The sequence below is a fragment of the Daucus carota genome, chromosome 9 (genome assembly GCF_001625215.2).
Source record: "Daucus carota subsp. sativus chromosome 9, DH1 v3.0, whole genome shotgun sequence".
In the NCBI taxonomy this organism is placed as follows: Eukaryota; Viridiplantae; Streptophyta; class Magnoliopsida; order Apiales; family Apiaceae; genus Daucus; species Daucus carota.
Genome location: NC_030389.2, coordinates 35,287,382 through 35,312,904, shown reverse-complemented (window position 1 = coordinate 35,312,904; position 25,523 = coordinate 35,287,382). Strand labels below are relative to the sequence as shown.

Here is a 25,523-nt window from a genome sequence, read left to right as displayed (position 1 = left end):
AGCATCATAAAAATCATGGATAAAGATGTAGTCATGGATCTTCATTTGTCGTTGAGTGTATCAAGTTCTATCTGCAATTCAGCAATGGCGTCAGTATCTCCATCTATGGGAGCATCATAGAAATCATCTAATTCATCCATAATTATATCACAATTAGTCATATTGGTGTATATAAAAATGTTCGAATTTCTGGATCAACAGAAGAAAATAAACAGAGATTGAAGTAGCGGTTTAATTTAAATAATTAAGTTAATTCTGTAAGCTATTTGGAGGAGTTTTTTCAGTTTGATATGTGCCTATTATTATAAAACAGCTATTTAACAAATAATTTCATATAAAACAGCACTACAATTCCTAATCAAAACAACACTGCTTAGTCAATAACAGTTAAGTCAATCTTCAATCTGCTAACCATACTACTACTTATATAAGCAAAACCAATTTTTGTCTTATAAATTCTAGAAATATGCTATTGCAATTTCTAGCTCCTATTAGTTGACGAGGTAAGTTAAACCAACTATGATAAATTAATAAGTGTTTCTGTTTAAAAATCGCATATCACTACACCAATTCTGGGCAATTACGACGGATTTACGACGGAAGAGAAAATCAATTTATTTTCATTTATTTTTTTCTTTAATTGGGTAGATATGTTAATTTACGACGGTTAAATTACGACGAACAATTAAAATTTATAATTTCCATTTATTTTTCATTTTTAAAACAGATATAATTATATAATTATATGAACTTACGACGGCGTATTTACGACGGAAAAGAAAATACTTTATTTTCTTTTATTTTTTGACTTTATTTAGGTAGATATGTTAACTTACGACAGTTAAATTACGACGGTTTTTTCGCGGGAAAAATATTTATTATTTTTTATTAGAGCGCGCCTGAATTCTAGCAAAACATGCGACGGAAGGTTGTTACGTCGTAAGTATTGATGAGAAAATACGACGAATGTTGGTATTCCGTCGTAAGTTTTGCGCTCCGCCTTTTCCGTCGTAAGATATCCGTCGTAATTGGCCAGAATTGGTGTAGTGTATATAAGTATAATAAATATTACTCTAACAGTAAGGCCAAAATATGAAGATAATATGATCTGCTAGCTGTACTGGAAGCTTATATTTCAATATAGTTGTTAGACAAAATTGACATAACAATCCACCAGTTGTTTGTAGCATCTTCCCATCCATGTGATCACCTCTTATGCTAACAACTCTTATTGTCTCACAAGAATGCATTTTCTATACGGTTTCCTATAGTACACTTAAATGACTAACTGTAGGGTTGTGTTCACTTTGATGGAATGGAAGATAGCCAAAATGGAATGAATTTTGTACTCTAACATGATGTTGTGTTTACTTGGATGGAATGGAAGACACGAAAAATGGAATGAATTTTGTACTCTAACATAGTGTTGATTGGAGAAAATGTCTATAATGTTTATTCCTTCAATCATTTCGTTTCTACTATTTTAACTAGAATTATAAACCACCTGTTTGGAAGGAATGCTCATTCCATTTCTACGTAATGTTTCTTTAGAATCCTTATCACAAGAAATATAAACTCTTTTATATTTAGTCACTATTATCTCATATTTTCCACTACAAGAAAATTGGCTAGAGGCGACCAAATAAAAGCAACCACGAATAAAAACCACCGAAATAGGTAGCTTTTAATATAATTTCAAACTTTGATTTTCTGACTAGCAAAAGCGACTAATAACGGTGGCTTTTAATGGTGGTCGTATTTAATTGGTAGCTTTTGCAAATGGTGGCTTTTTATTGGTCACTTTTAAATACAAAAGCGACCAACAGTGTTCTGCGATCGCTTTTCTTTTTTTAATGTACAGGCGGGAAAATTCATGTTCACGGAGGTGAAAAATGTTGAAACAAAAGCGACCGGGCTCGGTGGAATACAAAAGCGACCGGTTTCAGTGGAATGTAAAAGTGACCACCTTTAGCGCGGTCCCTTTTGTTCAAAAATATTTCTTATCCACTGCCGTTGGTTTGTGCCCACTTCATTTCCCCTCATCTCTCCCACATAACATATTCCACCATTTTCTCTCCTTCCTTCAAGCTCACACATCTACTAATTTCAAAGCAAGTAAGTATCATTTCTCATAATTTATTATATATTTTTTGTATAATTGTAAATTACATTATATTGTTAAAATGACATACTAAATATTTGTTGCTATCTAATTTATTATATATTTCTTGTATAATTGTAAATTACATGATTATGTTAAAATGGCATGCTAAATATTTGTTCTTATCTACTAATTTCAAAGCAAGTAAGTCATTTTTCATAATTAATTTTCCTAAATTAATCTTTATTTATTTTATAATTGCAAATTAAATGATTATGTTTAAATGACATTCTAAATATTAGTTGCTAACTTTTCAAGAAGAGAATTTTTATAGATATAATATATTAAATATGTTAACAACAATCATTTTGAATTACATTTATTGAAAATAAGTAGCACTAATAATATAAATGTAATAATTATTGTTTATTTATTGTATATTTGGTGATTTATTTAAATGTGTTTGTATAGATTAATATATAATTAATTGATAATTTATTAGAATATTTGGACACCTTGTAGAATGGCCTGCTATCATAGTCTAGATATGATATTGTCTTTGGTTGCAATGGCATTATGTATAGGCAGCTCACCCTAATATTTTGGTACATGGTATTGTAGTTGGAACAAAGATTGGAACTTAGATTATGTATTATCGTGAATTATTTACGGATTTACGAATGCTTCTTTCTTCTTTTTATGTTTATTAATTTGTATTTTGTTCACACTCCTCTCCCAGTAATTAAATTATGTTGATTATTTTCATGGTTGAATGATTCATTGATCTGTTTGCAATAAGCAGGGGTAGTAACAAAAATATTTTGATTTTTGTTAGAAACAACCATATAAAAGCGACCAAAGAGAATTATGATCATTTTTTATTTGTAAGCGGGGGAATTCAAAATTTGGCCAAAAAATTAAAGTGACAGAAAGGAATTTAATTATAGCAAAACCGATTAGCAAAGCGGTGACTTTCATATAAAAGCCACCGAAATCATTAAAAGCGACCATCTTCAAAACTACCAATTATGCGCGGTCGTTTTTAATTAAAGACGACCATATACATCAACTTTTATGTAAAAGCTCAATTTCGACGGTAGCTTTTAGCCATTTTTCTTGTAGTGTTCTTCTTTCTTCATAAAATTAATTTCAATATAATTTTTCATTTTATTTTCCACTCATTTTATTCCATCAAAGTGAACACAGTCTACATGTAGCTAACATTTCATAATCCTAAAATTATGTTTTGCAAGTGCGTAATAATTTAAAGTCTCATCTCACTAATAATTGCTCCCTCTGTTTTTTATTATTTGATGTTTTGACTTTTGGCACACATCTTTAGGTGAGTTGACCGGATAGTAAAAATTATTTTTTTGATTGATTGTTTTTTTTTGAAATAAAATTTTGATTATATATTTTTATTCAAAAAAAAAATTAAAAAAATAATATTTTTAATTAATCGGTCAAAGCACTTAAAAGTACGTGTCCAAAGTTAAAGCGTCAAATATTAAAAGACAGAGGGAATATTAAATGACCGGCAGCATACAGTTTCAAAGCTGGGAGTCACAAATTAGATACCAATGCTAAAGAAAGATGATCGGGCCTGTTTGTTTAGCTTCTGTTTTTCTTGACCTGTTTGTGTAAATAAGTAGAAGCATTGTAAGAAGTTGAGAATCTTAACTTCTAACCACATGCCCGATTTGTAGATTATTCTCTCATGGAGCTCTTATAATGGTGTGGGTAGAATAACTACAGAATATAATATTATTGTTATTTAATCGAACTGAATTAAGCAAGTTCGATTTAAGTATTTAACCGATTAATCCTTGATTAATCCTCTCTACAATGTGGATGGTCGAATTGATTTTTGAAATCTGATTAATAATCCTTATAAATTATTCTTAATGGGAGTATATGTGATAATTTATTAAAATTAAAATAATATATTTATTTAAGCATGAACAATTACAGAATTTATAATAGAGTAAATATATATTTGTTAATAAATAACTAATAATAATAAATATATATTAAATCATATTTTAATATTAAAATATATCCAATTTTTATTCCGATTAATTCCAATTTTTGATTAATCATGAATATTAACGATTAGACATGATTTCCGATTTCTACGCTGCTGGATGTAACTTGTTAAAATGGCTAAACTCCTGTCGTTAAGATGGTGGTGACATTTGCTTTTGTCACATGTGATGGATACAACTGCCTTTTTTCATTCTGGGATATGTCTATTCTTTGTGTTCCATTCATCTATATCAAATACTCTGTACAATGCAACTGTTTAAGGGGTCGTTTGGTTGGAGAGAGGGTAAAGGGTTGGAACGAAGAATCGGGTTAAGCTGATATGGGTTTAAGATATTATTTCTGATATCAGCTGTTTGGTTGAGTGGTGGAATAAATATGGTTGAATTATAATATTTATGAGTTATTAATTGTAATTAATTTAAATATCATTAAATTATTATTTATATATATATCTTTGAAATGATATAAATAGTAATGAAAATAAATAAATAAAAATTGATTCCTGAAACCCATGTTTCATACCCACCTCCCTTTTTGGGTATGAAAATCTCATATATATCTTGTGGGTTTGAGGAATAGATTTTATATGGGTTTGGAATGAACAAAACACTTACCTTATACCAGTGGAACTCGAACCAAACGACCCCTAATAGTATACTAAATGCATGTGTGCATTGACTTTTTGTGATGGACGAAATGGTCAGCAGGCCAGCAGAAAATAACTCTTTCTGTACTACTAAATTAGTAATCACCTACCATAAAATAGCTGGATTGAAAGTGACTGACATGCATGTTTGGTTAACATAGTTGGATGTGTTTTTGCTTAGAACTAATTTACATGGTAGAAAATTGAAGGAGCTGGAGAATGGTACATAACATGTTACTACAAAAATGTCCAAGGCCATATAATGCTGACAAATTTAACGAGAACATATCAAAGTTTCTCTGCTCACTTGTTCTGATATTGCATTTCTTAAAAGTGAATGAAATAAGATGTAGTAAATTAAGCTAATGTAAAATGCATCTGCTTTCCCTCAAAGAAGTTTCTCTATAACTATAGGGTTGTTAGAGATGGAGTTGGCACTACAGGAAAAGCGGTCATTTTTTATCGTCCAATTCTGGTCGAAAATGACTAATTTCGACTGTATATATACGGTCGAAATTAGTCATTTTCCCGCCACATAGATATTTTCCATCGACAATTATTTTCGACCAAGTGCATGGGTGGGAAAAATCTAGAGGGTTATTTTCGACCTGTTAATATAATTTCGACCGGGTGCGATCGAATATATTAATTTCGACCGGTTATTTCGACCGATTTGATCTCGACCGTTAACGGTCGAAATTAACGTCCGGTCGAAAATAGCCGCTTTTTTTATAGTGTGGCCTTTGTTTTTCTCCCCTCTAATTCATAAAACTGGTCTTCTTTGTTCTGCGCTGATACATTATTTAAATATACCCTAGTCTTTTTTTAGTTTGTTTAATTTAATGATCAGAGACTAATGGGAGTTGTCCGGATAAAAGGTTGTTAGAAAGATGGAATACTATAAATGATCAGCAAGTTCAGCTAACTATCCGCTAATTATCAATATTGTTCAGAAAATAAAATACTCTGTACATATGCATTATTGCGACCATATATGAACAAGTTGTTTCTTTTTATAAAAGGTTAATGGACCAGACAATTAGTTGTCAATATACACATGAACGCTTATAACTTCATCGATAAAAGGTCTTTGAATTGTAGATCTTTTACCAAAACATTTCCAACTATTGTTACAAACTAGTTTTGTTATTCTAACGCCATGTGGCCACATTTAGCATTATGATTCTAGATTATGCTCCGCCGTATTACTTTTATCATAGTATTTTAAATCACTTTGAGAAGTAGTTTATAAACCGCGCTTCGCAGTGTTATCAGAACATTTTTCTAAATAAATGAAATATATTGGACCTTTTAAGGCAATTATAGATTCTAGGAGATAGTTCTGATTGGTCAATGAAAATCGATTTCAATGTTCTCTTCTTCTTTTTTTCTTAGTTTATTTGTTCTTGCGTATAATCAATCTTATCTTCTCTTAGTCGGGTTGCTCAAGCAGCGGATCTCTCTCTATCTATAGATAAAGAGAGTTCTATCTATAGATACAGAGAGTGGTTTGAAAGTAATAGCTCGATAGTCTGTTGAGGCTGATTCCAAACTCAATGATGATAACTAAACACGAGGGTTGCGCTCGTTGCGGGACTTAACCCAACACCTTATGGCACGAGCTGTCATGTAGGTGGATCGACTCATCAAGTTCCCATTTACATAATATACTTATTTTTATTTTGGAATATTGAAAGTATAAATTTTATATATATATATAGGGTTAATTATCAAACTCATAACTGAAGTGGAAAAATGGTATCAACTTCATCACTGATCTCTACGGGGTCTCAAGTTGCTCACTAAACTCGCTTAATGGTATCAAACTCATCACTGCCGTTAAAAAAAGTAACGGAGGTTAGACGGAGTGACAGATTGGCGGTTGACGTGGCACATTAATAAAAAAGACTGAAGAAAAACAAATGAAAGAAAATAAAAAAAAGTAGAAAATAGAAATGCCACATAATTTGAAGTTTGTATGAAAATAAAGTATGCAAATTTTTTATTAAATTGATTTTAGGATATAATTATCTAAATAAATGTATGGAACTAAATTTTAATATATAATTAACTAAACAATTAATATTAACTTTTATGTTTTTTATTAGATTATAATTATTTTTGAATAATATTGAAATGTTTTCTCTTTTAATAAATTTTATTTATGTGAATATTATTGTTGGCAAAAAAATATGTTTAAACATTATGTGTCGTTTTTGAAGATTTGGACAATGTGTGTTGCTTCATATATTAAATTTACATATATTTATTTTCATGTTTTTGTTTTTTACAAGAAACTCCAAAAGAAATAGAAGTGTTAAAAATCGAAATGAATTTCTTTATATTCTATCTCTAGATTTTTCTTAAAATTTTAAAAAAGTTGGTGATATGAAAAAATTTGAAAATATTTTTTTGCCAACAATAATATTCACATAAGTAAAATTTATTAAAAGAGAAAACATTTCAATATTATTCAAAAATAATTATAATCTAATAAAAAACATAAAAGTTAATCTTAATTGTTTAGTTAATTATATATTAAAATTTAGTTCGATACGTTTATTTAGATAATTATATCCTACAATCAATTTAATAAAAAGTTTGCATGGTTTATTTCCATATAAACTTCAAATTATGTGGCATTTCTATTTTCTACTTTTTTTTATTTTCTTTCATTTGTTTTTCTTCGGTCTTTTTTATTAATGTGACACCTCACCCGCCAATCTGTCACTCCGTCTAACCTCCGTTACTTTTTTTTAACGGCAGTGATGAGTTTGATACCATTAAGTGAGTTTAGTGAGCAACTTGAGACCCCGTGGAGATCAGTGATGGAGTTGATACCGTTTGTTCACTTCAGTGATGAGTTTGATAATTAACCCTATATATATATGTATGTATATATATATATATAATATATATATAGGGTGTGTTTCAATGAGTAACTCATTTTATACGGGTAACTTAGTAACTCACGCTCAACCCTTCGATCATTGATGTGGATGGTACAGTATACCCTATTGTTTCTTTACGACACCCACGGACAATAACTGAACAGAACATGGGGCAAGACACGTGCTTGTGCATAAAATTTTTTTATTTTAGGTTTATGAATACAATTTTGTAATTATTGTTTTGTGTATGAGATAATTTTAAAAATTTTATTTTTTATACATTATATTATTTTTATTCTCTTGTTTAATAATTGTTTTATTTTTTGTAAAATTATTATGTATATCAATAATTTATAATTAAATTCTTATGTTTTTTAATTAAAATAAATATATAAAATTACTATAATTTTATTAAAAGATTAGATTCCTAAATTGTGCAGTTCTGTATTTTTATAACCAAATTATATATAATATAATATTTTTACTAATAAACAAACATATATATATTTTCACTGTAATTTTATTAAAAGATTATGTTCTATATTTACACATGTTCCGTATTTTTATAATTTATATAATGTTCTGTATTATGTTCTGTACTTTAAATATGTTCTGTAATTAAAATAACAAGATTAGGTTCCTTAATTGTGCATGTTCTGTATTTTTATAACCAAATTATATATAATATAACATTTTTACTAATAAACAAACATATATATTTTTACTGTAATTTTATTAAAAAATTATGTTTTGTATTTACACATGTTCCGTATTTTTATAATTTATATAATGTTCTGTATTATGTTCTGTACTTTAAGTATGTTCTGTAATTAAAATAATAAACATATATGTGCTGTAATTTATTATAAGATTATGTTCTGTATGTTCAGTATTGTATAAGTAAGTTCCATATAAATTTATTATGATTTCTAACAAACTAACTAAAGATATGTATAATTACTTTAATTTTATTAAATTTTTATATGTTAAGATACTCTCTTTACATAACATATTTACAAAATAAAATATATATAAAATACATAACTATTTATACAATATAAACATAAAAAAGATCACAATAAAATATGAAAAGCAAGTGATAACAGTTATGTGTGCACGTGTAGAAAAGCAGGTATGAAAAGTATAACTGCCATGTTCATATGATCCAGTACTACTATTTTGATTGGTTACCCGCTGAGAAGGCCCATATATATATATATATATATATATATATATATATATATAGGGGAGGGTTCTGGTACAAACTTATAAACTTTTTTTGTTTAACACATATATAACTTGAGTTCAACATTTTTTTTAAAAATATTGTTGAACATTGATTAAAATTGTATTGGAGAAGTACATAAACTAATTTTTTAATGTATGAACTAAGTTAAACGGGATTATTAACCAATATTTATCTTTCTAAATCCTACCCAAACCCCAGAAGTATAGTTTAAGCATCTCTATAAATATATTCAACATAATTAATGTTCTACACTCAATGTTGAACTCCAGTTACAAATGTGTTGAATACACGATTTATCTAATGCGTTATATTTAAAATTGTGATGTTTTTTCAAAAATTTTCAACATAGATACTTGTTATAACTAAGTATTAACAGTTTGGAAGATCAAAAAAAAAATTCAAAAAAAAGTTTGTGAAGTTTGTAACTTAAATTTTTTTTTATTTGATCCTATCCCTATATATATATATATATTTATTTATTTATATAGACAAATATATATATATATATATATATATATATATATTAAAAATTCACTAAAAATTTGTTATTCTTGAATATTTTAAAAAATATCATTGGCAAACACTTTCAATATATATAACTAACTTTTTTTTTATTAAATTTCAATATATATATGCACATTATTCTATATATTTAGAAGTTACTTGTTTTCAGGGGGTTGTCCATGCACAGAAAGTGATCAATATGGCATGCAGATACAAATTGCCCTGAGACGGCTAACTTGTGCTTAAAAATATCATTAATGAGAAAAAATTACTAATACATTAATATTATATAATATAAAAATTAAAATAAGTCTTACAATAACATTCTTCTAGATGCCTTATTTTGAAATCTCATTATAATATTTCAATATTAATAAATTCATCAAATTTGTTAGGAGCTAAATTAATTTTTGCGAGTTTTTATACATAAATATAATTATTATTTTTTTACTTTTTTTTTAAATTATATCAGGGGCTGTAACCCGTCCGTTGCTAGGTCCCCAGGTGAAGTTCGAATAGGGCTACGACCGAAAATGACCTCAGAGTAAAAGATTTTTTATGCATTTTGGTGTAAATAGTAGGAATGTGTTCAATATTTGTTGAACTTTGAAGCGGTGGAAATCATGGGAGGACCAGGAACTAGTTTATTTTTTCGGTACTTCTAATACTGACCAACTAGTGGAATTCACATGTGTTAATCTTTTGGTTTTATTGTGGATGAGACCAGATCCGTCAGTGGATGAGACAAGATCCGTCATGTATGGCGCTGCAACCTTAGAAAATAGCTACAAGGTTGTTCAAGTGTGGCATTCTTGTGGCTAGTGTCTACTTATGAAACTGCTGCCGGAGAAACTGCTGTGGCGAAAAATGCAGTCAAGAATAGATACTTCAGTCGAAAAGTGTTGTTGCAGAATTTAAGCCACCTACCGACAGAGATAGTATAAATAAAGAAAATATGTAGAGGTCCTCCATGGAGAGGTTAAATGTAGTACAAAAGTCATTCTATTTTCACTATCTTTTGTTCCATCTAAGTGAACACAAGTCTACACTTACTTATTTAAGTGTACTATAGGAAACCGTAAGCTGGTAAGAGACCGTGAAGTCACAATTTGAATCCCATGATAGGATATAAGTAATAAAATGAATTTTAAGGAAGTGTTATAAATAAATAAATAAATAAATAAATAAATATATATACATATATAAATTAGAAATTCACTAAAAATTTGTTATTCTTGCATATCTTTAAAAATATCATTGGCAAAAACTTTCAATATATATAACTAATTTTTTTTATTAAATTTCAATATATATATATATATATATATATATATATATATATATATATATATATATATGTGCACATCAGTGTTTTAAGGCTTTCAGCAAGTGATCTGGATTAAATAAGACTCATATTATGATGGGTGGGTCATGTTCCACGTAGAACCATTAGACACATAACCCTTAGAACCGTTAGCTTATTTCTAGTATTAGTTAGGGTTTTGCGGTAGAACTGCGCATGAAAAAATGTTTTATTTATGTATCATATTTTGAATTTACTTTTGAACACACACACAATGATGTAAAAAAAAACATGTATTTAGATTTAGATCTTGAAAATCTATGAAAAAAATAGGATTCTGCAGCAGAATATTAGTGGTTCTATGGTTCTATTTTAAGCATTGGTTCTCCGCGACCATATGATGGGTTCATCTGATCAGATATTTTTTATTTTCAGTATCTATATATTCTCATTGTTTATAGAGAGATTACAAACCCATTGTTAGAATATGATCCTATTAAGACCTCCTCCTGAACTTGAGATTTTAGGAGAATTGGTCACTTGACATGGTATCAGAGCTTAATCTTGCCGGAGACTCGGGTTCGACTCCCTGTGACCCCCAATATTCTTAAAATTTATTAATATTCTCAAAATTTATTAAGGACACGAAGGCGATATTATGCCCCAAAAGATGGGCGTCTGTGATCCACTCTCGACCCATAAATGGGCTTTCTGGTGAGGGGGGCTGTTTCGACTCCCTGTAACCCCCAATATTCTCAAAATTTATCAAGGACATGAAGGCAATGTTATGCCGCAAAAGATGGGCGCCCGTGGTTTTCGAGAGAGGGGAATGTTAGAATATGATCCTGGCAAGCCTCCTCCTAACACCTTGAGGTTTTTGGAAAATTAGTCACTTAACACCCATCAAATTAAATTAATTGTAAATATGCACACTCATCCCAGCACCTCAACTCCATAATCATATAATCTCTTATATTGTTTAGCAATATCAACTTCAATTGAAGACAACGCGATTTTCTTGCTAATTAACAATGGTTTTCAAAATTAACACACCGCGGGACTTCATTTAGGTGTTGTTGAATTTCTCTCGACTTCCGCTTAGGATTAAACCTCATATGATTTCCAAATTTCCTAGCGATCCAATCAGAGACCACACAAAGCTAACCTTATGGTCAAAAATGTCATCAACATCAATCGTGCTAGTTTGCTAGTTTAGCATTACAAATTACCGTATACTTTTAGATGTGATAAAGATCCGGTATTCCGGTTATTGCTGTAAGTATGTAATGGCAAAACAAGAACAAACCTATCAGTCTCTTGTACTTGAAACTTCTTGTGTTCGCTAGTTTAAGTATGTGCTAAAGATCCGGTTAATACTTTTGGATGTGCCAAAGATCCTGTTACTGTTGTATTGGCAAAACAAGAAAAAATGCTGGAGATCCGGTATTGCTGTATTGGCAAAACAAGAAAAAACGCCGTTGCCAGGGATCGAACCCGGGTCACCCGAGTGACAGTGGCATTTTTGTTATAGGGCTTATCATTCAAATTTATGTCATAGATGCTTTGTTTCCACCAATGTCAGACCCTTTAACAACTTCACAAGTGAGTATAATGCTTCATATATTTACCTGATAGTTTCTGACATACATGCATAAGCTCTTGGTGAACAGATTATTCCATCATGTAATTACATCTCCATCTCTTTGATGCAGTAAATATACCGGCAATGTTATCTTGCAAAGATTATTTCAGTCTGCACTGAACTCAGATATATAATTAGAGATTTTCTGGTAGTGTTATTATACCAGACAAGATTAGTCCAGGGTGCCAGACTCTTTGGTATGGAAAGAGGTTTTGGCCCAATCTATCAGTTCTTTTCCGGAAATAAGGTCCCAAATATTATTACCAAAGAAAGATGCCCCCAAATATCACTTTGCAATCCAAAATGATAGTTCGCGCGACGTTCATCCATCTTTCATTTCTTAGCACCAGATCGTCTTGTGTTTTGAAGCCCTAAAAGCTATTTCATGTAGCGTTTCATACTAAAACACCAAACCATAATACATTTTGTAGGATTTTTCAGACCTAAACGCAACATGATGTAGCATTTTCTTCTAAAAATCAAAACGCTGGATTATCCCGCGTTAATAAGTGATATTTCAGTTTTAGCATTACTTGTGGAAATTGTGGTATTTGTGTCCTTTTTCTCTATTGAAAGGGGAGACTAATAACACTCTTTTTCTTTAAAATAGTCATAAGATTTTATATATATAACATGAACAACATTACACATGTTTGGATAGAACTTAGAGACTCGCACACAGTACCACTGAACAACATGAAACATGGAAACCAAGACCAGTTGAAATCACACAACAGACATTTTTAGCATATATTTTGGCGGGAGCATAGTGAAAATATATTAGAGAGACAAACCGGAACCACGGAATTTTTCCTCTGTAATCTGATCCAACCTAGAAGCCATATCAGCAGTTAAACAATTTTTCCAATCTCCGACTACACCTTTCCGTAAAAATGAACTATTGTTAAATCCATCCACAACGGTTCCCGTCTTATTAACATCCACCTTGGTCATGCTCTTAAAACTACATATACTTATGATTTGATCAATCAAACCTGAATTTTCTTCCTCCGGGGAAAATGGGATCCCAAGAAAATTTGCTAGACGCCTCAGCTGTAAATAAGGCTCATCTTTCATCTCTTCGTACCTCATAAAGAGCACCTTATTTGGGTTTTTCTGGCTCTCTTTCCAATATCCCAAGATTTGATCCCAAATCGGACCAGCTGAACTGATTCCCTTACAGTAAAAATCAAAGGCGTCTTCCAAAGAAATGGGAGAGGTTCTCATACTATTCTTGTTGCCAAAGTGGAAGATTGAAACAAAGGTGTCTTTGATGTCCCTGCCGGTTATGGCTTTTGGGAGGGTACCTAATGAAATATGAGTTGCAAAGATCCTACTGCTACTGTCTGAGGAGTTGCAAACAGACACATACTCAGAGGGATGAAGAAATTCGAGGAAAGGAACAAGCTGATGGGGAGTTTTACTAAGCAAAGGATGGTGACGATCCTGAGGAGGGTGGGCTTCGCGGTTGACCAATGCATAAATGATGGCTTTAAGCCAGGTGGTGCCGGATTTTGGGGATGTAACAAGGAAGATATCATTTTCACGGGGTTGAAATTCTTTTTGACAATTGATAATTCCCTGCAAAGTTAAAGCAGAAAACCAGAATTCTTGGTATTGATATGAGTATGATGGGATAATACCTCTCTCTTTCGGCAAAGATGAAAGCAAGTTCTCAAGTTCTTGGTTGTCGACGTCCTGAAGAGGCGGTGCTGGTCTTGGCTCCATCATATGTGGTGCGCAGAGAAACAAACAGCAGTAAATAATATATCAGAAACAGTAAACTAGATTAACGAGGTTCGGCAACTTGCCTACATCGACAGGAGGCAGCTAAATTACAGAGTACAGAAACTGATTTCCTCACTACTAATATATATCAAGTGTTTCTCAATATTGCAGAAAACTATCATTTTAAGCTAATATATAATGTGCCTGAAATGTCTTTCATCAGACTTGTAGGTGAAATAATCAATGCCAAAGCAACCAATAACCTAACAAGACAAAAACAGATGTTGACAGAGATGAAGTATGAACCACAAACAACAGAGATGAAGTATGAACCGCAGAAAACGTAAAGTAACAGAGTCTTTATGGGAGGGTACCTAATGAAATATGAGTTGCAAAGATCCTACTGCTGCTGTCTGAGGAGTTGCAAAGGGAGTCATACTCAGAGGGATGAAGAAATTCGAGAAAAGGAACAAGCTGATGGGGAGTTTTACTAAGCAGAGGATCGTGAGGATCCTGAGGAGGGTGGGCGTCGCGGTTGACCAATGCATAAATGATGGCTTTAAGCCAGGTGGTGCCGGATTTTAGGGATGTAACAAGGAAGATATCATTTTCACGGGGTTGAAATTCTTCTTGACAATTGATAATTCCCTGCAAAGCGTAAGGAGGGTACCAGAATCCTTGAAACTGATATGTGTAGGATGATACAATACCTCTCTCTTTCGGCAAAGATGAAAGCAAGTTCTCAAGTCTTGGTTAATGTGACTGTCAGGGCCTACACCCGTAAATATACCGGGAATGTTATCTTGCAAAAATTGTTTCTGTCTGCACTGATCTCAGTTATATATTTAGAGATTTTCTGGTATTGTTATTATACCAGACAAGATTAGTACAGGGTGCCGGACTCTTGGGTATGGAAAGAGGTGTTGGCCCAATCTATCAATTTTTTTCAGAAATTAAATGAGGTCCTAAATATCACTACCGGAGAAAGATGAGCCAAATATCACTTTGCAATCCAAAACGATAGATTTTGCAGCGTTCATCCATCTTTCACTTCTTAGCGCCAGATCGTCTATCATTTTGAAATCCTAAACGCTATTTCATGTAGCGTTTCATACTAAAACGCCAAATCGTGTTACATTTTGTAGGCTTTTTAGAACTAAACCCAACACGATGTAGCATTTCATTCCAAAAATAAAAACGCTAGATTATTCGGCCTTTAATAAATGATTCCCTAACTCTGATATTTTGAACATTGCTTGTGGAAATTGTGATATATGAGTCATTTTTCTCTATGGAAAGGGTAGACTATTAATACTCTTTTTCTCAACATAGTCATGAGATTTGAAAGATAAAACATGAACAACATTACACATGGATAGAACTCAGAGTCTCACACACAGTACTACTGAACAACATGAAACATGGAAACAAAGACCAGTTGAAATCACAGAACATGGTGATTTATTTTTTTTTAACAAAATGCATTCATTAAAACTCTCAAACACAGTCAGGACAGTTCCCCAAACTGATAATACAACCTGATTGGGAAATAAAATGAGTTAAATAACTAGTCATTCTATTTTTAGATCGCTTAACAAACAGAATATAAATATTCTTGACAATAAAAATGATTACAATGGTTTCCAGAACAATCCAGTAGACAGCAACAATCTTGAAAATAGTAGCATCACAATTGACCTGCGCACATAAAAAACAGGTGATAGTCCCGTGTTCATGCCCGTCAGTTACGCCAACTGAGGCAGGAGATACAGATGTCCTGATAGATTGAACAATCTTTCGTTGTGCAAGGTGAGTTTTTGCGATTATCACTACCGTTTCAGATTCAAAGCTGGCTTCTCAAATCTCCCGATACACCAATTGAATCATTATCAACGGACCAAAATAACAAAACTGAACACACCAAAACATATTAAAACACACCAACCACTCCAAAAGGAGAGACACAAACCACTCCGAAAAGAAGGACATAAAACACCCACAAAGATGGATGCAAGAATCAAAAATCTCACCCAAAAGATGAAGATTATTGAATATATGAAAGGAAAAACAAGAAAAACAAGAAAAACAAGAGAGAGGAGAATAAGATCTCTTTATTTAGATCGAGTGTATGAAGGTAGAGGCGGAGGGGAGGCAGCGGGTGAGAAGAAAAATGAGAGAAATAGACGGTCGACTCTCATTAGGGTTTACAGGGAGACGGCGAACATGGTGATGATATATTAGAGAGAGACAAACCGGAACCACGGAATTTTTCTTCTGTAATCTGATCCAACCTAGAAGCCATATCAGCAGTTAAACAATTTTTCCAATCTCCGACCACACCTTTCCGGAAAAATGAACTATTGTTAGATCCATCCACAAAGGTTCCCGTCTTATTAACATCCACCTTGGTCATGCTCTCAAAACTACATATACTTATGATTTGATCAACCAAACCTGAATTTTCTTCCTCCGGGAAAAATGGGATCCCAAGAAAATTTGCTAGACGCCTCAGCTGTAAATAAGGCTCATCTTTCATCTCTTCGTACCTCATAAAGAGCACCTTATGTGGGTTTTTCTGGCTCTCTTTCCAATATCCCAAGATTTGATCCCAAATCGGTCCACCTGGACTGATTCCCTTACAGTACAAATCGAAGGCGTCTTCCAAAGAGATGGGAGAGGTTTTCATTCTATCGTTGCCAAAGTGAAAGAGTGAAACAAAATTGTCTTTAGTGTCCCTGCAGAGGTAGACTATTTTGCAGTTTAAAGAGCTAGAGTCACCGGTTATGGCTTTTGGGAGGGTACCTAATGGAACATGAGTTGCCAAGATCCTAGTGCTACTGTCTGAGGAGTTGCAAACGGAGACGTACTCAGAGGGATGGAGAAGTTCGAGAAAAGGAACAAGCTGATGGGGAGTTTTACTAAGTAGAGGATGGTGAGGATCCTGAGGAGGGTGGGCTTCGCGGTTCACCAATGCATAAAGGATGGCTTTAAGCCAGGTGGTGCCGGATTTTGGGGGTGTAACAAGGAAGATATCATTTTCACGGGGTTGAAATTCTTCTTGACAATTGATGATTCCCTGCAGAGCGTGAGGAGGGTACCAGAATCCTTGGTACTGATATGTGTCGGATGATATAATACCTCTCTCTTTTGGCAAAGATGAAAGCAACTTCTTAAGTTCTTGGTTGTCAACGTCCTGAAGAGGTGGTGCTGGTCTTGGCTCCATCATATGTTGTGCGCAGAGAAACAAACAGTAGTAAATAATATTACAGAGTACAGAAACTGATTTCCCCACTACTGATATATATATTCTTAAATTTGCAGAAAACTATCAATTTAAGCTTTTGTTTTATCTTCTAATTTCTAATAATCCAGTTAGGAATGGAAGTGCTGAATTTATATTAAGCCTCTCCTGACAATAATATAAATTCAGCATTGATAGACAACCAAATTTGCATGCAATGCCCTCTCAAAAAAAAAAAACTCGTGCCTGAAATGTCTTTCATCGGACTTGTAGGTGAAATAATTAATGCCAAGGCAATCAATAACCTAACGAGACAAAAACAGCTGTTGGCAAAGATGTAGTATGAGCCACAAACAACGTAAAGTACCAGATTCTTTATTATCTTGGTATTGATTTGAATGCTATATGGGGAACAGAGGGGTCCTGGACCTGTTAACTTGCACATGATTTTCTGGCCGTTGGATAAATATCCAGTGGCCTCATCCAGCAGCTAGGATTATAACACCTCTTTAATACATCCAGCACTTTTTAACTGCTGGACGGGGAAAATCACCACGTCCAGCGGTTAAAAAGCGTTGGACGGGTCATCCGACGCTTAAAAAGCTCTGAACATTTTAGAAAGAATGTTATAATCCTGGCCGCCAGATATTTATCCAACGGCCAGAAAACAGAGATGCTCTGCTTTGGAATGTAATATCATAAGCACTTTCTTTATTTATTTCTGGGAATTACAAGCTATTATAATTCCATGGAAATGAAATGAAACAATGAATAGTATATGAATGAATGGGACAATAATTCCGTACATTCAAGATAAATAAGGTAATAAGACGAGGATTATAATCCCATCAAACAAACATGACACTTATATATCATGACTAATATATATGATCAGTCCATAAATCGCTATTTCAATATATGGTTTGATCAAGGGAAGGCTGTGTTACATTGATTCAAATATAGTTTCAGATAAACAAACAAAAAACACAGACACAAACAGAAAACAATTATTCTGAATAAAAAGATGGAAGAAACACTTGAAATTATTAATTTATTGATAAGCATACTGATGATTATCAGAGATATAACCCTGTACCACGAAAATTTTCCTCGGTAATCTGATCCAACCTAGAAGCCATATCTGCAGTTAAGCAATTTTTCCATTCTCCGAACACACCATTCTTGAAAAATGCACCATTGCTAAAACCATGCTCGGAATGTTTTGTGCAAAACTGCACGAACTAATGATTTGGTCAATAAAACATGAATTTTATTCTGCTTGGGAGGATGGTTTCGAAAGAAATTGTGCAAGACGCCTCAGTTAAAACGAGGCCTCTTCTAACAAAATGGGGGAGAGTCGCCAATTGGCCTTGTTGTCAAAGTGAAAGAGCAAAACAAAGTTGTCTTTAATGTCCCAGCACAAGTAAACTATTTTGGAGTTTTACAAGCTAGAGTTGTCCATTATGAATATTGGTAGGCTAAGTACTGAATATGAGTTGCAAACATTCAGTGCTGCTGTGCGATGAGTTGCAACCCGAGTCATATTCTGAGGGCTAAAGTCGTCTGAGAAAAGGAATGAACTGATGTGCAGTTTCATTCAGCAAAGGATGATAAGGATTTACCGGGGGGTGGATTCACGGTTGATTGACTTGTAGAGGACTAGAAGTAGAATGGACCATAATGTATTGTGTATAATGCAACTTCTTGGATTCCGTTTCTCTTTTTGGCTCAAACCGAAAAAGATTGCAAATAATGATCACATGACATTATTACTTGGGTGAATTCTTCATCAATGGTTTGATTTTGGAGAGTAGAGATAGTAAATGATTAATTCAAGTCATGCGATACTATTTCAATCTCCTTTCCCCATATCTAATGAAAAATCTAACAGCGTGTGATAATAAGACCAGCCCCAGAACTCTGATTCTGGTGTCATAGATCTGGTGCCCAAGTAAACTACTTTGCAGTTTGATGATCTAGAGGTGTCTGCTATGGATTTTGGGAGATTAAGAACTGGAATATGAGTTGCGAAAATCCTAGTGCTCCTATCCGAAGAATTGCAACTAGAGTCATAATAGACTCGAGAAAAGGAATGAGCTGATCTTGGCTCCATAATAGACTACTAGAGTCTAGAGTCTTTGTTACTGCTAGAGTCCTTGTTAAGTTTGTTAACTAATGCCACTGTTATGAAGAGAGCAAGAATGTCCGAGAAGTTAAAGTTTTGGTTATTTATTTTTTTAATATCATACTACAGTGGAATCACAATTCAGATTTTTTGTCATTTTGATAAGAGAATTGCTGGTTCTTGGAATCTTATTTATTTATTTATTTATCGGCTAGTGTATCGATTTAATAATTGATCATGGTTCTTGGATTCTCTCCTTTTTGACAAGCCAATTTTTTATCTTTCCTTCCATCTTTCTTTTGCGGTAATCAAATTAAACAGAAATTTAAAAAATAAGATGACATTGGATTTTTGTCTTAATTATATCTTTTGAAACATTTAATGTTGTGTTTGGTTGGGGAGAATGGAATGGAATTAGTAAAAATACTTGAAACTAATAGAGATAAGAAGAGAGTTTTGAAAAAAATTTGAGAGAGCGCAAAATTGCTATGATGAGATTTGAGAAAAAATTGATGATAGGAGAGAATGGAGCATTCCATCTAAAATTGAAGGTGTGATATCTAACCCATGATCTAAGGAATGGAATGGAGGAATGAATGAAATTTCTTAAAAATTGTCCATAAGATAGTTCATTTTTCATTCAATTCCTTCCGGAATCATTCACCCCAACCAAACACAACGTAGATGTCAAGGCATATGAGAACTTTTTAGAAATAGAAGTGTGAAGTTTACTATAAACCATTTTCCTATTATTGCACATCAGAACTTATTAGAATTAGAAACATAAAGAATTATTAAAGGGATGACATTTCTTTAGTTTACAAGGAAATAAACAAATATGACACTTGTGTCAAAAAAAAAACAAATATATGACACTTATATCATACTAAATAATTAATCTAGCTTTTTGTTACCGGACAAGTCCATGTGTTTATTTTGTTACTAATTATTTGCACTCAAGCATTCTTGAACCCTCAATCTTCTATAAAGAGATCGAGCAAGATATCATATAACCGAGAAGTCATTGGTAAGTCTCTATACCATAGATTGCATTTAGCAACCCCTGAAAATAGTTGCTATATTATAAAAAATCATTGCAATAGACGCTATTGCAATGATTTTCAAAAAATCGACCGTTAACTTTGCCCCCGTTGCCATAGGGCCCTTTTTGCAATGAATTAACATATGTATTGCAACCAATTTAAATCATTGCCAGAGCCACATATTGCAACAACTTTTCCTCTATAGCAATGCTATTTAAATCATTGCTTTAGTTTGTTCTTTTATTGCAACAAAATTTGCAACACTTTTTTTTGATTTAAACATTGCCATATAGCACCTGTTGCAACAAATTTTGGTCCTAACGCATTGTTATTTTAATGATTTACAATAGCAAAAGCAACTTCTAAGGCAACATTATAATCATATATTGCAACAGTATGAATAAAAAAAATTGACATGAACATTCCAAAAATATATTAATCCACCATTAAATGTTGAACACCAACAAATCTCAAAAACAATACTAAGACTGTTACCAATCACAAGTATGATCATTGCTAGGCAACCACAGCCAAGATCAATACCATGTTTACTGAACAAGAAAACAATTCTGAGTTGAACACTAATGGAAATAGACCAAAATAGGTTAAGTACATCAAATTTTGGACATCAAAATTAATTGAGCAAAATCTAGAACATAGTACTACTGATCATGAATAATCAGCTGCATCGCTATCGGCATTCGACTCATCTTAATTCTGACCACTAGCATATAGTTCTTCAACATTAATATGTAGTGATAGATTCTTTCTCATCCAAATGTCTGAGGATTGTCTTCGGTTTTTTTAACTTTATCCTCCATATGAGAAGCTTTCTTAGAGATCTCCAAGTCCGTTGATATCCTGTACATCGATAAGTATATAATCATGTCATATATCCCTTAAAATAGTAAGAAAAACAAATAAATAAAAGTGTCAACTACCTTGTTTTAGAGGACAACACCATTATAATCAATTAACTGATTTTAATTTTATATTATAATATATAGACAAATAAAGATATCAAAATTAACATATCAATAAAGGTTATTGTCCGACCCTACCTTCGTTAATAATAATGATCAAGCAGGTAATATTAGTGTAAGATGTGAGTTATGATTCTATAGAAAGATTTATTTCTCATTCATCTTGTTAAGTATGCAAGTTTTACAGTAGAGGATTGAGAACATAATCACAGTAGAGGATTGATTTGCTAGTTGTTTGTGCTCAGGCTTTCCTGTTTATCTAGCTAGCAGCAAAAACAGGATGTGGATTTTATTGTTGATCTAAACTTTTTTTTTTTTATTAAACTAGAAGGTAAATCTCTATACAAAGCATATAGGAAAATCATGAGAGCAGATAGAAGAGGACATTAGGTGTCCAAAGTATTTTAGTCCTAGTGAAGCACTTGAATATGGGATCATTGATAAGGTACTTGTACTATATCTTGTCAAAAAAAATCATATCAGTTATAAAGTATATACAGCTTTTGGGTGTCAGGCAGATATAATTTGTCTCGTTTCAATGCAGGTTGTGCACAATGAAAGTGGAAGTAAGGACAGAGGAGTTTTATCGTATCTAAAAAAGGCACAACTTATCTCATTTTGTGAAAATGGGATTAGTACTTCATAAAGTTTGGGTATATACTAGGGATCCTTGCATATTAAAGCCGAACTGTTATAAATATGAAGATAATTTTAATTTGTGGGTACAAGCTAGCCAAATTCTGTAGTTCTAACAAGAAATCTTTTTGAATCATACTCTCCTTGCTTGTCAACTCTTTTGCTATAATAATCACTTGACCTGATGGCCCAGCAGCTTATACATATAGAGGAACCATGATAAGTGGGAATGCAATAAGTAAAAAATAGCAGTTGTGTCGATAGAGGATTGGCAAAGAATTGAAAATTAAGAGATCGCAAAGTGAAAAATTCAGATATAACTAGATGTAATTCAGATATAAAACCACATGTAAAATTTTGTTAAACTTGGCCAGAAGTTTGAGCTTGCAATTAGGAAAACATTAGTTGATTAAATATCTAAGTTATTTGCTCTATAAACCAGTGAAAACCACTGAAAAAAATCACATATTATGAATAAAGAAAATATGAGTATACACAACATTGGTAGATCAGGAAATTTAGATTACTAGTATATGTTATTTTCATTCAATTAAATAGATAGGTATCCATGGATCCATGATCATGTTTGCTCTGTATACAATTGTAGAAATTCATCCTAAACAGAGAAAAACACTCACCTGGAACTCCCCTTGTTAGTGTCATCCACAACGCGTAGCGGACGCCTTCTTTGGGATCGACTTCGATCTAAGAGTAACCTATATTAGATAATTTACAGCATGATTCTGTAAAAACAATAATTAATTGATTTTAACTTTTATGTACCTTTGATCAATTAATCTCTCTAAACGCAAACACTGCCAAGGCTTTGAATAATATCCCAGGGCCTTCTTTAAGAGTAATATTATCAAATTGATCCTGAGTAATATTATCATACTGATCTTGCACGTTACAAACAAAAACAAAACTGCATAAATATATAATCACAAAACTGGAAAGGAATACGGAGGAAATAGTGAACTTAGTAGTCTGGTGATACTTGCAAAACATTAAAGTCAGAGTACCCTTTACTTGGGTATATTACTGTTTTTTTATACATAAACCCCATACAAACATATAACAGAACACCCATGATCTTAAAGTGGCATTCTGGAGTTTTAACACCTACATACTATGAATAATTGGGGTTGTATATACAATATAGCATGATTCTATATCATTCCCTGGTCAAATTCAACGAAAATTTGAAACGGAAGTCGCATGAATTAGTGTCACTATACAATGGGAAGACTTGCCAAGCAAAAAATGATCAAAATGGCACTTGTGTCTAGCTCCAGAACCATGTCAGATTTTCAATGGTTTCTAACATAATCATGTATCAATACAGGAAGCATAAACATCTGCATCCAACAAATTTTGAAAAGATATTTTACTAGGAAGCCTCAGAGAGTTTTATAAAAGAAAACTTTCATTTATTTTTTCCTGTCCTGGGACTAGTCACAACAGATATCTACCGTTCCTGGGTCTAGAAACAACAAACTTAGTGTCACACCATACTCCTGCTGCAGTATTGGGTTAGGTTCAATTCCCGCGAACAGAAGAATATTTTCCAATTACGTTGTGCCATTATTGGGTTTAATTCCCACAACCAAAAAAATCAATTAACAGTATTCATATCAAATAAAACCTGCAAAACTACAAAAAATCAAAAGGAGTCCGATGATAAATCCTCTAGGAGACCTATTCTCTTTGCAAACAAACAAAATGAAACACCTAAATTAACAAACACACAAAACCCCTAAATTACCAACTCATAATTAAACAAACCCAAAACCTAATTAAGAACATAAACCCTTCATTTATCAAATATTTGACCTGATTAACAACAAATAATCGATTACACACATGTACAAAACTCAATCAAAACATATACAAACTCAAGTTAAACACACATCTAAACCATTATACACTTTAAGTTGTTAAGGGAGGAAGATAATACCTCTGTATCGATTACTTTCTTCCATCCGTTTGGTCTTTCTTCTCCCTCGCCTTCTTCCTCGCCTTCTTCCTCGGTCTCTCTCTCTCTCTCTCAAAAGACCCTTCTCTCTCTCTCTCTTCCCCTCCCCCTCTCTCTCTCTCGAGCCTTCTGTCTCTTCATTCGACCGAGTGTTTGTGAGGTGAAGTACACTGCCTTTTTCTTTATTTTGAATAACTGGGCAAAATATTTCATTTATCCCGCCCGTATATTTCATTGGCCCGCCAATTATTTTGGCCCCAAAAACATCATCTACTGCAATGCCTCTCTAGTAACGTTGCAAAAGACGGTTCTTTTTATACATCTTCAAATTTTATAACGAAATTTTGATTGTACTGTAACGATTTTTTCAGCATTGCAATAGACTAATTTTATTTTATCAATTGCAATGATTTTGAAGAAATTTTCTTTTGAGTGGTTGCTAAATCCAATCTATGGTATAGTTGTGGAGTCTTATCTCTTTGCACGACTATTATTCTGCAAAGTGTGCGGAGGTTGATCAGGACGTTCAAGACCCTCTAAGCAAAGCAAAGATGATAGTATTGGACATGCTAAGTTTCTAACACTCGAAAACTTCCTGTATTCGTTAGTTTAACATTACAAATTACATGATAGTTTGGACGTAGTAAAGATCTGATTATTGTTGTATTGGCAAAAAAAGGGAAAGAAAAGTACTTTTGTTCACACCGGTTTTATTTTTTTCCAAAAGAGTTTATATCTTTTTTATAAATCAAACGACGGGTTTTATTCTTTCCAAAAAGTTACAAACAATGGATTTTATTCTTGCAAATTTTATTCTTTCCCTGCAGAGCGTGAGGAGGGTACCAGAATCCTTGGTACTGATATGTGTCGGATGATATAATACCTCTCTCTTTTGGCAAAGATGAAAGCAAGTTCTCAAGTTCTTGGTTGTCAACGTCCAGAAGAGGTGGTGCTGGTCTTGGCTCCATCATATGTTGTGCGCAGAGAAACAAACAGTAGTAAATAATATTACAGAGTACAGAAACTGATTTCCCCACTACTGATATATATTCTTAAATTTGCAGAAAACTATCAATTTAAGCTTTTGTTTTATCTTCTAATTTCTAATAATCCAGTTAGGAATGGAAGTGCTGAATTTATATTAAGCCTCTCCGGACAATAATATAAATTCAGCAGTGATAGACAACCAAATTTGCATGCAATGCCCTCTCAAAAAAAAAACTCGTGCCTGAAATGTCTTTCATCGGACTTGTAGGTGAAATAATTAATGCCAAGGCAATCAATAACCTAACGAGACAAAAACAGCTGTTGGCAAAGATGTAGTATGAGCCAGAAACAACGTAAAGTACCAGATTCTTTATTATCTTGGTATTGATTTGAATGCTATATGGGGAACAGAGGGGTCCTGGA

General features: G+C 32.7%; 2 protein-coding genes and 1 long non-coding RNA gene across 3 annotated transcripts; all 3 read right to left on the bottom strand.

Annotated features, from left to right (window-relative positions):
- Window positions 1–13,000: 13,000 nt before the first annotated feature.
- LOC108200701 (cytosolic sulfotransferase 6-like) lies at window positions 13,001–14,927 on the bottom strand. Its single transcript, XM_064084827.1, has one exon. It carries the CDS (start codon window positions 14,111–14,113, stop codon window positions 13,163–13,165), a length of 951 nt encoding a protein of 316 aa, XP_063940897.1. The 5' UTR covers window positions 14,114–14,927; the 3' UTR covers window positions 13,001–13,162.
- A 1,380-nt stretch (window positions 14,928–16,307) lies between these two features.
- LOC108201512 (cytosolic sulfotransferase 5-like) lies at window positions 16,308–17,333 on the bottom strand. Its single transcript, XM_017369797.2, has one exon. The coding sequence runs from the start codon at window positions 17,331–17,333 to the stop codon at window positions 16,308–16,310; it is 1,026 nt and encodes a 341-aa protein (XP_017225286.2).
- Window positions 17,334–20,929: 3,596 nt separating this feature from the next.
- LOC108200515 (uncharacterized) lies at window positions 20,930–24,290 on the bottom strand. Its single transcript, XR_001802721.2, has 4 exons — window positions 24,096–24,290; window positions 22,922–23,032; window positions 22,777–22,843; window positions 20,930–21,380 (listed from the first exon to the last, which is right to left on the bottom strand). It is a non-coding gene; the product is annotated as an uncharacterized LOC108200515 (long non-coding RNA).
- Window positions 24,291–25,523: the final 1,233 nt, after the last annotated feature.